General features: G+C 38.7%; 2 protein-coding genes and 1 long non-coding RNA gene across 4 annotated transcripts; all 3 read left to right on the forward strand.

The window, feature by feature from the left end:
* The first annotated feature begins 2862 nt into the window (after positions 1-2862).
* On the forward strand, positions 2863-5958 carry LOC149036977 (retinol dehydrogenase 8-like). The gene is made up of 4 exons (XM_089188176.1): positions 2863-3406; positions 3488-3798; positions 4756-5029; positions 5464-5958. The coding sequence occupies exons 2-4, from the start codon at positions 3534-3536 to the stop codon at positions 5795-5797; spliced, it is 873 nt and encodes a 290-aa protein (XP_089044302.1). The 5' UTR covers positions 2863-3406; positions 3488-3533; the 3' UTR covers positions 5798-5958.
* Positions 5959-7095: 1137 nt separating this feature from the next.
* LOC149036978 (retinol dehydrogenase 8-like) lies at positions 7096-11168 on the forward strand. Its single transcript, XM_089188175.1, has 3 exons — positions 7096-7433; positions 7738-8011; positions 10665-11168. The coding sequence occupies exons 1-3, from the start codon at positions 7166-7168 to the stop codon at positions 10996-10998; spliced, it is 876 nt and encodes a 291-aa protein (XP_089044301.1). The 5' UTR covers positions 7096-7165; the 3' UTR covers positions 10999-11168.
* LOC149036979 (uncharacterized) lies at positions 8018-9901 on the forward strand. 2 transcript variants are annotated; one of them, XR_016181311.1, is made up of 2 exons: positions 8018-8768; positions 9243-9901. It is a non-coding gene; the product is annotated as an uncharacterized LOC149036979 (long non-coding RNA). The 2 variants fall into 2 exon arrangements; XR_016181310.1 differs by having other exon boundaries at positions 9593-9901.
* Positions 11169-12070: the final 902 nt, after the last annotated feature.

Consider the following 12070-nt stretch of genomic DNA (forward strand, 5'->3'; position numbering starts at 1 on the left):
GGTCAGCAGGTGGTTTTAATTTTGCCCAGCCGGCGATGGTGAAACTTTTGTAAGTGAAGTAGTAGTCCCGTTAGGGTGCAACATCTTTCCACCATCTTCTTTCACGTATTTTGCATCATTTACGAGTCTGTTCAAAATAGAAACACATTTGTTGTGTTGTAAATGAGACATTTTTGGCTGTGTCGAAAATGTTCTGCGTTATTTCGCGCTTGAGTTCCTTCAAAACGAGTATAATTTACTTTTCACTCTCTACATATTGACCCTTGTTATAAGCAATTTCACTCACCGTACATCAGAGTCGCTTCCGTCTAATTTCCAGTGTTTGATGACATTGTCTAATTGTTTGTTCTCACCTTAAAAATCAAGATTCTTATCAGTGAATATGGTCGTTTATTTAACCCTTTAGCTCCTATATCAAATTTGTAATTCTCCTTGCTGTCAACCATACAACTCTTATGATGTTACTTTAGAGAATTTAGTATTGGATCAACTAATTATCCTCAAATTGACATTTTTCTTTATTCTCATCACTTATCTGGTTGATATTGTAGTGATTTTGTAAGGAGAAATTCTGTATTGGTCACTCATGGGAGTTAGAGGGTTGAGCACAAGACTTTAAGAAGCAATTCATGAAGAAAGTAAAATACATTTTGATTTAAGTAAAGGAAGATGTTATTCAGTGGATGACAGGCATGGATGATGACAGACAGATTTATGCCAGAAAATGAAAGAATCCTCATTGAAAGTACTTCGTAACTTATTCTTGTTAGGAGCTACCCTGACTGTAAATTAAATAGTTTTTAAGTTCCAAGTATTGATATAGTTGTCAGTTAATTTTCACGCAAATATTAGTATACAGTTTTTAATCCATATTCACTTTAGTTTGTTACTTATTCAGAGTCACACCGAAAAAAAGAGAAATAATAAAACAGACGTTTTTACAGATTGGTTTTCCACTACTTCTCATTTTTTGAGAATTATACGGTTATGGTATAACAGTATACATTTAAGTTCTGTGGATACAATTTACTTGAAGAGAAAGCAAGAATGAAATTATAGTTATTTCATTCCTGATTATTCGCTTACTGTCTTGATTATTATTTTGGGTCAGATTTTAAATCATACATTTTCCAATTACGTTACATTATAATTTCATTACGTGTAACAGCTGCATCCTAGTTGACGGTTATTCATAACTGCCACTTACAAATATCCATACTAGTTATTGGCACTATGCATAAATCGGAACATTAAGTGCAAATATTAAAAAGTAGTCAGTGAGAACTTGAAACCAATGGAAAACTCAGTTTTCAGCTCTCTTTTCTGATTTTCATAAGGTTAAAATCGATTTAACCGAAAGTTATTTGCTGGTGTGAATGGGGTTCAAGCAAAAAGCAAAATCTTTCTAAAAAATTTTGCTGTTTTGAATCGAGAATTTTAACTTTTGGGCATTTCTCAATCAAACGATGCGACAACTCCGAGCTTATATTCTAAGAGAATTGAGACTTGATAAATGTTAGGCTTGTTTTTCACAAATAAACGGTAGTCGCCTCCCGCAGCTTGTGTCGTCCCAGGTCCCGTTAGAAATTATCATCGCGACGCAGTCCTGGTAACCATAGCTATTATCTGGTTGATTGACAGCCCAGTTGGTGTATGTTACGTGAATACCATTAGGCCAAAGGAAATTCCCCTCTGTGGTGATGTCATTTCCGCCGATCCAAACACCATCAATTACTTCAAACTTAGGATCTGTTATGATAGATAACGATTTACATTATAATGAGAAGAAAAACCTCCGTGTGAACTGTCAGTTGCAATTGTACTTGTCTCTTCGCACGAGTTGTTCTAAGTTGTATTTTAACATGTTCAATGTAACGGTCAAAAAGTGGTTTTTAAAGGTTTAAGTTGAGTCTTCACAACATCAAGCGGTTAGCCCTCAAAGCCCGCAAAGCTCTTCCAATTTCCCTAAAGTTTCATAAGTATCCATCTCTGCTCCCAGGTTGAAAGCGAGAGAGACTGTCAGAGTGAAGTATCTCGCTGGAGAACACAACACACTGACTCCGATTCGCAATGTCTCGAACTCAGATCCCTTGTTTATATCCAGGGCTCTCCTAATCAGCCCACCACCTCTAGTTCTTAAAGTGGAAGGCTAAAATTTTTTGACACAAGCGAAGGGTCCGTTTTTTAAATTTGTTTTGTCTCGTAAACTCGTGCTGAGTAAGTCGAAGAAGACAAAAAGTATGTCTTTCCATTCACCTGAAATATTGGCAATCTCTTCCGCATTAAGAGCTCGGCTAATAATCGTCAGATTTTTTACATTTCCTCTGAGACAGCCCCCGTTGTCCCTCTTCAGTCCGATGTCGTAAGTCGTATAGGAAGTTTCCGCAAGGAATGTGTCATTCGGTACCTGTTCAGTTCCGATCTTGCTACTGTTTAGAAATAGGTGAACCTCGCTTGTTTGTCGGTCCCAGACCGCTGCGGCATGAAACCATTGGTCAGTCGGTGGAGATCTACAGTATGATGCAATTCGTTTAGTAAGGGACCAGTTTCATAGCCTGGGAGGAGGGGGGGGGGAGGTGTGGTTTAGAGGATTTGGTGGATCACGTGGTTTTCAGAGGGAACAGAGCGGGGATCAGTCGTTTCAAACAGAGTTTAAAAAGAAGACTTTAGGAAATTGACTGCCGATGAGAGGAGATCAGTGATACAACTAAAATCCTCTGACCCCTCTCCCCCCCCCCTCCCCAGGTGATAAAAAAGGTCGATCCATAACCTACATTGACTTAAGAGCTCAATTTATTGGTAAGTTTTATTTCAACTTGAATCATCGTGGTTCACGATTTTTTTTTTTGAAGACCGGGTCTGAGAGTACTGAAGAAATAGAGCCGATAATTAAACAGCTTTAGCTTTAACTTCCTGATTTCTAGTCCGTCAGAGAACCTTAGTAATGAATCTTTTATTTGAATTGTTATTAGTTTTGTTATTTACTCTTTCGGGAAAATTTTTTCTAAAACGAAAATTTCCCATGGCAACCAAAGAAGTATTATTGTTTCCTCAGAAGCGAAAAGGCGTTCATATTTGAATTTACTTTATGGGTTACCAAGGTTTAAAACTTTAGCAAAAACTCTTATTTATCTTTCCCCACGAGAAAATCTGGGCTCTGCCTTTTTCTTATTTTACTTTCCCTTAGTGGCCTTCGCCTGAAACGAAGCAGAGCATACTACGTTTCCCGTTTTTATTACAATTTTTAAGCTTATATTTTGCACAGTTGATAGCCACACCTAATCTTTTACGGTTGAATTCAGATAGATTGTGCATCTTTAAATATATTTTCTCTTGATTTCAGGCAATTTCCGAGAGCTGCGATTTTTGCCCCCTACCTAGTTCAAACAAAGTCATGGAAGGTCAAGTACGGATAAATTAAGTTATTTTCATCTCCATCCGAGTCTTTGGCAGCGCTGATTTTTTAAACATGTTTTATTTATTCAAGCTACTTAGCACACCCCATTAGCAGACTGACAATCGTCAAAAACAACATGGCCGTCCAAATAGTGTTGATTTCTGGCTGCTCTAGTGGCATTGGACTCGCTACAGCTGTGTTTCTCGCCAAAGATGCCGAGAAACGCTTCAAGGTTTATGCCACCATGAGAAATCTGACGAAAAAAGGACAATTGGAAGAGGAAGGAAAGGAATATCTTGGAGACACACTGGTCATTAAACAGATGGATGTGTGTAGTGACGAGTCAGTAGAGAAAGCTGTGAAGGAAGTGTTGGACATAGAGGGAAGGATTGATGTATTGTGTAAGTTACTTCTTTTTCTTGATTTGTTGATATCCTGGACAGTTTGGCTGCGGTTAAGGTTTAAATTTCCATTGCGTGAATCTGCGAGTGAACTGGTTACAAATATATGCCAATGAGCTTAATGCAATATCACGGATGAGTTCTTTTCCTTTCTTCGTTAATCTCAGTGAAAACATAGTATGTTATAATGATCGCAACCCAAGGTGTCGAGTTCTGTTTAGTCTTGCTTATGAGAGAAGCTTCATTTACTTCAGACAAGGACGACAAGGATAATTTAAAACGGTCCTCAGAACAAGAAGCCTTGACAAAATGACAGGAAGAAGCTTAACAAATGCTTCTCGACTTTTCATGCAATAGCGAGCACATTAATCATTCGCCAGAGTCGGAGGCTGATCACTGAAAAGTGAAGTTTTTTTTTCAATTAAAAGAGCCCAATGACCTTAACTTTTAATTAAAAGAACGCCAAAAAAGCCTTCAAGTTATATTTCGATTTAGCGTCTTAAACGAAATTTCAGGGTCATCATAATAACCAATCAAAATAAAGGAAAATACCACCCAAAGTGTCCACAAGTAAAACAGCTTTTTTGGGACTGGTCGTTATTAAATGTTTATCATCTCTTGGTCGTTATTTATCGCCTCAAGGTGGGGGTGGGGGTGGGGGTGGGGGTGGGGCTGGGGGGGTCGGGAGAGTTTGGTTCTGACACGACCAACCCCCTCTGTTCCCCCTCTGAAAACCATTTGATCCCCAAAAAAATACTCACACCCCCCCCCTCGTGATCAATTATGGCTGGTCCCAAGAGATTATAAACTGTTAATAATCTCTTGCTAATCCTAAATCGCGTGTGAGTAAAAAAGGCCGTGATTGGTTTTTATTGGTTGAGAATGTGCGGCGAGTTTTGTGACTCCAAATTAATTTGTACAATGGACTAAATTTATTATACTATCTTATCTTTGCAGTTAACAATGCAGGAATCGGCTTAATGACTGCGCTTGAATGTGTTCCTATTCAAATGGCTAAGGAACTGTTTGAAGTGAATTACTTTGGAGCATTAAGGTTAATCAAGGCCGTGCTACCAAGCATGAAAGCGAGGCAGAGTGGGCTGATCATCAACAACAGCAGTCATTTTGGCATCGTAGGAGTTCCTTTTGTGGAAATTTACTGCTCATCCAAGTTTGCAATTGAGGGTCTGACGGAAAGCATAGCTCCCATTCTGCGACAGTTCAACATCAGGTATGGTGTAATTTAGACAACAAGCTGGTCATAAATATTCAGTTAAAACAGCGTAATGTTGGCGCGTCGCGCATCTTGTAGCGTCACTAGTACCGCAGGAGTGAGGTGCGCGCTGACAGAAATTTTTTTCACTATATTTTCCTTTTTAATCGTGCAACAATGTTCGCTGAAATTGGTACGGTGTAATTAGTACATCCTTCATTTTTCGGTGACACAGACTGCCGCAAAAGTCCCCTTAAAATTGTTTTTTAAGAGCGTTCCATCCCCATTCATGTAGTTGTTGGTAAGCTAAGGTTGTCTTATAAAGAGAGGAAAACGTCATGGTCTCATTTAAAAAATAACTCTCACTACATACATTGCAGTTTCTTTATTGCGCATATGTCACTTTCAGCTCAGTGTAGTTTTTTTTTCAATTTGTTTATGTTTTCTGTTAGATGCTGCCTGTTGGAGCCAGGCCCCGTGCAGACTAGTATTGTACCCAAAGCAAACGAATGGTGCGAAGCTGGGGCGGACTTGACGACCTTAGATCCAAAGACAAAGGATATAATGGCAACTGTATTCTCCAACGTACAAAGTACCTTCAACGCCGCTATGCAGAGTTGTGAAGAAGTTGCGCAAATTGTGCTTGAAATAATCTTAGGAAAAAAGACAAATTTGCGACATCAAACCAACGACAAATTTGGACCTGGTGAAATCCCTGCCAAATTAGCTGATCGCACAGGAAATACATCAGTTGATATTATATCAAAGCACTATTTGGGAAAATGAACTATCTGTTTTAAACAGAAATGGTTCTTAATAATAGAGCTCTTTATAGTAGCTGGCGTATGAAAATCAGCCGTTAATATTATGTATGACTTAAGATAAATCAATGTTACTCTTTCATAAAGTTTGACCCTAGATATAATAAAAGAGAAGATGTCTAGTCATTGGTGTATGAATTATTGTCATTTACGTGACTTCAGAGGGTACCATATGATAACAGCAGAAAAATATATTTGCTGTTCACCTTTTAACTCCCAAGATTTAATTAATAATTCTCCCTACTTTGTGCCATAATTTTCCTTGTAAATTAGAGAGGAGATTTTGGTCTTATTCCTGAATAACTCCCTCTGGCTGATAAACGCGTTTGCTCTCATAACCTGTTAACAAGATAACTTATTGGAATTGCAAGAAGTTGCATGGTAATCACTTCTAGGGGTGTAAGGGTTCATTAATCGTTTACTCCTAATCCTTCATTGCCAATAAGACTTGTCGGTCTTTCACTTTCAAAAATAATTTTATTGATTCTTTAAGAATCAGTTATATTTACCTGTCATGCTAATTTTTAATATACTTTCTCAGCTTCTACAACATGATTTGACGTATTCTTCCAATATATTTTCATCCATTTCATTGTATAAGTGGCAAAGACACAATTGACGTCATGATGGACACCGTTAAGCTGATACAACACTTTTTGATATCAACCATCACAAGGAGTGACTGAAAAAGCGAAGCCATCATGATCAGTCAAAAAGAAAGCTTCAAAATATGCAGAATCATTCTGATGTGTGTAGCCCGGAGAATGATATAGCTCCTTAATTTACATAAAAGCTGTAGTAAAAATAACTTCACACGAGACAGCGGGTATCTTGCGTACTACAAATTTGGTATTACCCATTTTAAACGTTCAATAGAAGTTCTCTAAATTACAGTGTAATTTACCGGCCCCTTTTGAGCAAGTGACAAGTATTCCGTGATCCAAAGTGAATAAATATAATCGCTGATCCGCTATGGTTCGTGTAATAAGTGCGCCTAACGTATCTAACTATATCTATTTTGCATTCTCCAACAAATTGCAGTTAAATTGCAGGGCCGATAATAAACAAAATTGTTGTTCTTTAACTGCGTAAGCGAAGTAAAGAGGTAACGAACAATTTCACTTCACAGCCATGTGGTTTTATTGCTTACTGGTCGCATGAGTACTTGATTTACGTAATCGCGTGCCTGTTCATTGTTTTTACGGAAATGACTTACTAAATATGCCATAATGACGCAGCTTAACAAACTCATTTAAAGGTGGGCCCTGCAAGTACAGCTATCATCTGCAGTTGAAAAGCAAAACTGACAACAGAGTGCTGCTAAAAATTAATCATGGCTTCTCCCCAAATCGTGTTGATTTCTGGCTGTTCTAGTGGCATTGGACTCGCTACAGCTGTGTTTCTCGCCAAAGATGCCGAGAAACGCTTCAAGGTTTATGCCACCATGAGAAATCTGGCGAAGAAAGGACAATTGGAGGAAGAAGGACAGGAATATCTTGGAGACACACTAGTCATTAAACAGATGGATGTGTGTAGTGACGAGTCAGTGCAGAAAGCTGTGAAGGAAGTGTTGGACACAGAGGGAAGAATTGATGTATTGTGTAAGTTCTACTGCTCTGATTTTCTTGAAATATGAATCATAAGGGGAGAATTTTTTTTGCGCGTCTTTGGAAAAAAGATACTCTCCTGAATTGGAATATCAGTCACTATAGAACAGAAATGAAAATAACTTTTTTTTAACCGATACTCGCAAATTTGCGAGGCCAATGGGCTTGGGGAAGATATTTTTGGACGCGATTGAAATAAAAGCATGTAATTGCAAAGTTCCGTCACCAGTGAAACTATGAATTAATTGAGAACCCCACCTCAATCCATTTGCTAATTTTTTTCTTTTTAAATTTACAGTTAACAACGCTGGTACTCTTGTTATGTCAGCGCTGGAATGTGTCCCCATCAAAGTCACCAAGGAGCTATTTGAAGTCAACGTCTTCGGGGCACTGAGATTAATCCAGGCCGTGCTGCCGAGCATGAAAGCGAGGGAGAGTGGGCTAATCATTAATAACAGCAGCCATCACGGTGTTGTTGGAGTTCCTTTCGTGGAAATTTACAGCTCGTCAAAGTTTGCTGTAGAAGGTCTGACAGAGAGTATGGCTCCACTACTCCGTCAGTTTAACATAAGGTAAGACGCTTTCTGCGCTCACAAGCGGGGTTAGCTTTCTCTCGCCTCTCTTTCAAGACAGTCTTTGGAAACAACGCCGGCTTCTCCTCACTGAGAAGAGCGGCTGTTTACCAAGTCCACTCTTTGTGTCCCTTCCATGGAAATTGCAGGGTTCCGTGCGTCATGACCTCGAGCAAAATATCTTCCATCTGGCTTTCCTACCTAGTCAATAAGTACATATTTATATTCAGTTTTTATTATGAAATTTATGCTGATCTCCAGGTTTGAATCTGGAGAGCAAAGATCTAGATTACAATTTTCTTTAATTTAAAGGGCATGTAAACCCAAAAATACATGTTTTTCTTATACTATGTAAAAAGTGGCGTAGAAAACGAATTTGAAATTAGTTTTGTCCAATTCGACTTATTTTAGGAGAAAATCGGCATTTTCAACTGAAATTCCATTTCCGGTAAAAACAATAGCGAGAAGTCGTGACGTAAGCGGTGGAACCAAAATATTGCGCAACACATATTCCCCAGTAGAACTGGTGTGGGAGTTCGTGTAAGTAGCGGTAGTTCGGAAGATGTTTTTTCAGAAGATAGCGACTCGAATGCCTTAAGCTTAGTACATGACAGCGCTGGAGATAATCCAGAATCTTCAGGAGAGTCTGGGCCACGTCCTTAACAATATGAGCCGCGTAGGGTTCACCGAAGCGATCCGCACGAAGACAGTACAGAACATGTCGACAGCGATGCGACTGTCTCGGAAACTCAGACTGGTATTTAATTTACTTTGTGATCTATTTGTATTTAACATGAAAATGCAATAAAGCGAGGGTACAATCTAAAGGAATGCAACAGAATTTTTTTAAACTTGAGCTTCTGAGAGTGTTTTATATAAAATTATCAAAGGTGCGAGCGTGGAACTTGTCAACCAATGCCGACAACTCATGAAAGTGTTTGTTGTACGGAAATCGGGCAATTGTGACAAAATGGCCTGAAACCCAGATAAGTTGTATCACTGAGCATCCAGGTTTTCAGTCAATTTGCCTCGATTTCTGGGTGCTGGAGACGGCCAAGTACGCTTACAGGCAGCAGCAAAGCACAGATAATCACACCGGAAACGACTGAGCTAAATATTTTCTGTTTCATCTGTTTTGTTACATTTTGAGATCGATTTACTTGAGTTGTTTCTGCCATTGATTTAATAATACAGTACTAGAGTTGGTTGTTTTTCGCTTCTTTCCTGGCAGGAAATTTCGCTAAATTGCCTACAGATATCTTGTTCGTTGGTGTTGGGGATACCTCGGCAAACACTTTAGGGTCGCTGTGCTATCTTGTGCGGTAAACAATATCCTTCATCTCAGAAGCATTTCCATCGATAAACAAGTTGTATCATGTACATTTCCTTGTGTGGCCTTCATAATTATCCAACCCTGTTTGTGTTTGCTTCGATTTGAAATATTGAAAAGATAGTTTTGCAAGCTGAAATCAGGATCTTTTAAGTTGTACTCAAAATGATGAATATTGTCCTACTGACCTTTGAATGTATTTTCACTGCTGTGAAAACTGCGACAAAAATTCCTCTGCTGTCTCTCTGCAGGGTTTCTCAAAGGAAGCACTAAGTGGGGCTGGCATGGATTTTCTTATAGAACATTAGGGTTGATTATGGGATCCTGTATAGAATTCTTTATATAGAACCGACAAAATTACAGATCACGTTATTACACACTGATATCAACGAATTCTCTTTCTTTGATACGTGTTTCGAATTCAGGCAAAGGTTCAGACATGTCAGTGTCTTTTACGGGCTCAGCGCTGGCTCCCAAACAACTGACTTCCCCATAATCTTTCATTAGATGAGAAAAAAGATGTTTTTAGAGAACCAATAAAGTTATTGTTGTTTAATTAACGAAACGTTCTCATGTAAATCGATTTTGTACTTTCTCTGTTGACTTCTAACTTTTGAAGAGCTCAACTTCTTTCTCAGTTTGGTCAGCCACTTCCGAATCCTCGTCGTCTGCCGACTGTATGGGTTGTTTTTTCGTCTTCCGAATAATTTGCTTCTGGTGAGGCCTGAATCGTCGGTACAGCACCAGGAAGAAAAATGACTGCTACAAACAACAGAACGTTCGAACGGCTCGACGAAATCGGCTATTTTTACTTGAACAAATTTCACAAATTGTCGCTTCAAATTTGCGTCATGTAGAAATAGTTGCATTGTATGCCCAGTTTTGTTTGAATCAGTACAAAACTGGACGGCACAACGCTTCACCATTACGAAAAAATAGATTATATTGAAGTAAACTGTAAGTAAAAAAATCATGACGAGACCAGCAAACAACGGCTGTAGAAAAGACTCCTTCATGCCTCACGCGATTATAAAACGAGACTTTGAAGGGTCCACCCGTGACGTCACAGGAAAGATGGCGCCATTCAAGATGGCGAATGTTTCGAATTTGGAAGAGCTTTTACAAAGTGAAAATGGACTTTTGAGAATAAACGAATGGTACTTTTGGTGTACTTGATATATTTACTAAACATCTATGTGAAAAGAAAATGAACGTTTTTTGGGTTTACATGCCCTTTAACCTATAAGTTTAATCTTAACACCAACCCATGTTTTGATTTCATGATTTCATGTCTTAAATTCCTATCATTTCGATTGTTTATAGATGCTGTCTGTCGCAACCAGGCCCCGTTGAAACTCCTGTAAGGTCGAAAGCGAGCGACTGGAGTCAAGAGAGCGTGGACTTGACAACCTTGGACGCCAAGACGAAAAGTTTGATGGAAGCGGTTAATGAATATTTTGGCAAAATACTCGGTGAAACTATGCAGAGCAGTGAAGAAATTGCGCAAGTTGTGCAGGAAATCATATTAGGGCAGAAAAAAAGCCTGCGACTACAAACCAATGTAAAATACGGCCCCGGTGAAATTGCTGCCAAATTAGCTGATCCTGCGGGGGACGCATTGATCAGTATTGTGGCTAAACGTTATTTTAATGAATAAGTTTGCTGTTATTTGTCTAACTGTACCTCGTCAGGAATCTTCATGTTGCTTTAATAAGCCTTCAAATCAAAAATCTTAAATTAACCTTGGGTGAAGCATGCTTAAATATGAAAATCTCGACGTTGTGAAAATTAATCATGACAATAATAAAATGTAGCAAAAGAAACGTATTATGTACGAATAGTTAGATGATCAGGGAAAGTAACTAAAATCATGGACAAGGATCGTCTAACATGTGAGAAGTTTGAACACTCGTGTTCAAATGTCCAAATGTCGTGATGCTTCTTAAAATACACCCTACCCCCCCCCCCACCCCAAACAGCCCCTCGTCCCCACCCATGGCCAATACTGGTCCTCTCTGTTTTACCGTCGCTTTAAAAACTCAATGGCACAAGTGTTGTAACAGTCTAACAATCCAGTCCTTTTCAAATAGATCACAGTTGAATATACTAATTTGGAAAGAGTGAATCAATAAGTAAACCCTCTCAATAACTTCTACAATTGCCTCAGGCGTTGCAGCCATGACATCGTCTGAAAAGCTAAATCAAATTGTCCCTTTAAGGACCTCCTGGATGGCGCAAATTAACAGCTGGCCACCACGATGCAAGAATGTACCAATAAACTCATTCAGATGTATCTTTGGTTCAAATTAAGTTTCTTCTGAATTTGTCTAAAGCTACCTATCTAGATTATTCATTATAAATTTTAAGTCTAACTAAACCATACCAAGGAACATTATTTAAATACCAAATGTGTAAACTATGTAACGTGACACGATCTTGAGCCATTTTACATATAAACCTGAGCATGAATTTGTCGTGGATATATGAGAAATCATTTTGTACTGCGCTATCATGCTCATCAAAATAATGATCACGAGAGAGGCATAGTGCTATGGTCAGGCGATTCTTAAGCATACTGATTAGTAAGATTCAACATAAGTTCAAATTAAAAGCAGCCAAGATGTTAGTGGAGCGAGCAAGCATCGTAATTAAATTTCTTTACAAGGCACCTGGAGAAATATTTAATTGTTTGTCACAGCAAGTCTCAGCATGAATTTGCGCCGAGAAGG

This window comes from Pocillopora damicornis, chromosome 11 (genome assembly GCF_964200805.1).
Source record: "Pocillopora damicornis chromosome 11, jaPocDami1.2, whole genome shotgun sequence".
Taxonomy (NCBI): Eukaryota; Metazoa; Cnidaria; class Anthozoa; order Scleractinia; family Pocilloporidae; genus Pocillopora; species Pocillopora damicornis.

Coding starts and splice junctions, on each gene's coding strand:
- LOC149036978 (XM_089188175.1), top strand. CDS start 7,166: ATGGCTTCTCCCCAAATCGTGTTGATTTCTGGCTGTTCTAGTGGCATT. Junction 7,434..7,737: donor GGGAAGAATTGATGTATTGT/GTAAGTTCTACT, acceptor TTAAATTTACAG/TTAACAACGCTGGTACTCTT. Junction 8,012..10,664: donor CTCCGTCAGTTTAACATAAG/GTAAGACGCTTT, acceptor GATTGTTTATAG/ATGCTGTCTGTCGCAACCAG.
- LOC149036977 (XM_089188176.1), top strand. CDS start 3,534: ATGGCCGTCCAAATAGTGTTGATTTCTGGCTGCTCTAGTGGCATTGGA. Junction 3,799..4,755: donor GGGAAGGATTGATGTATTGT/GTAAGTTACTTC, acceptor TTATCTTTGCAG/TTAACAATGCAGGAATCGGC. Junction 5,030..5,463: donor CTGCGACAGTTCAACATCAG/GTATGGTGTAAT, acceptor GTTTTCTGTTAG/ATGCTGCCTGTTGGAGCCAG.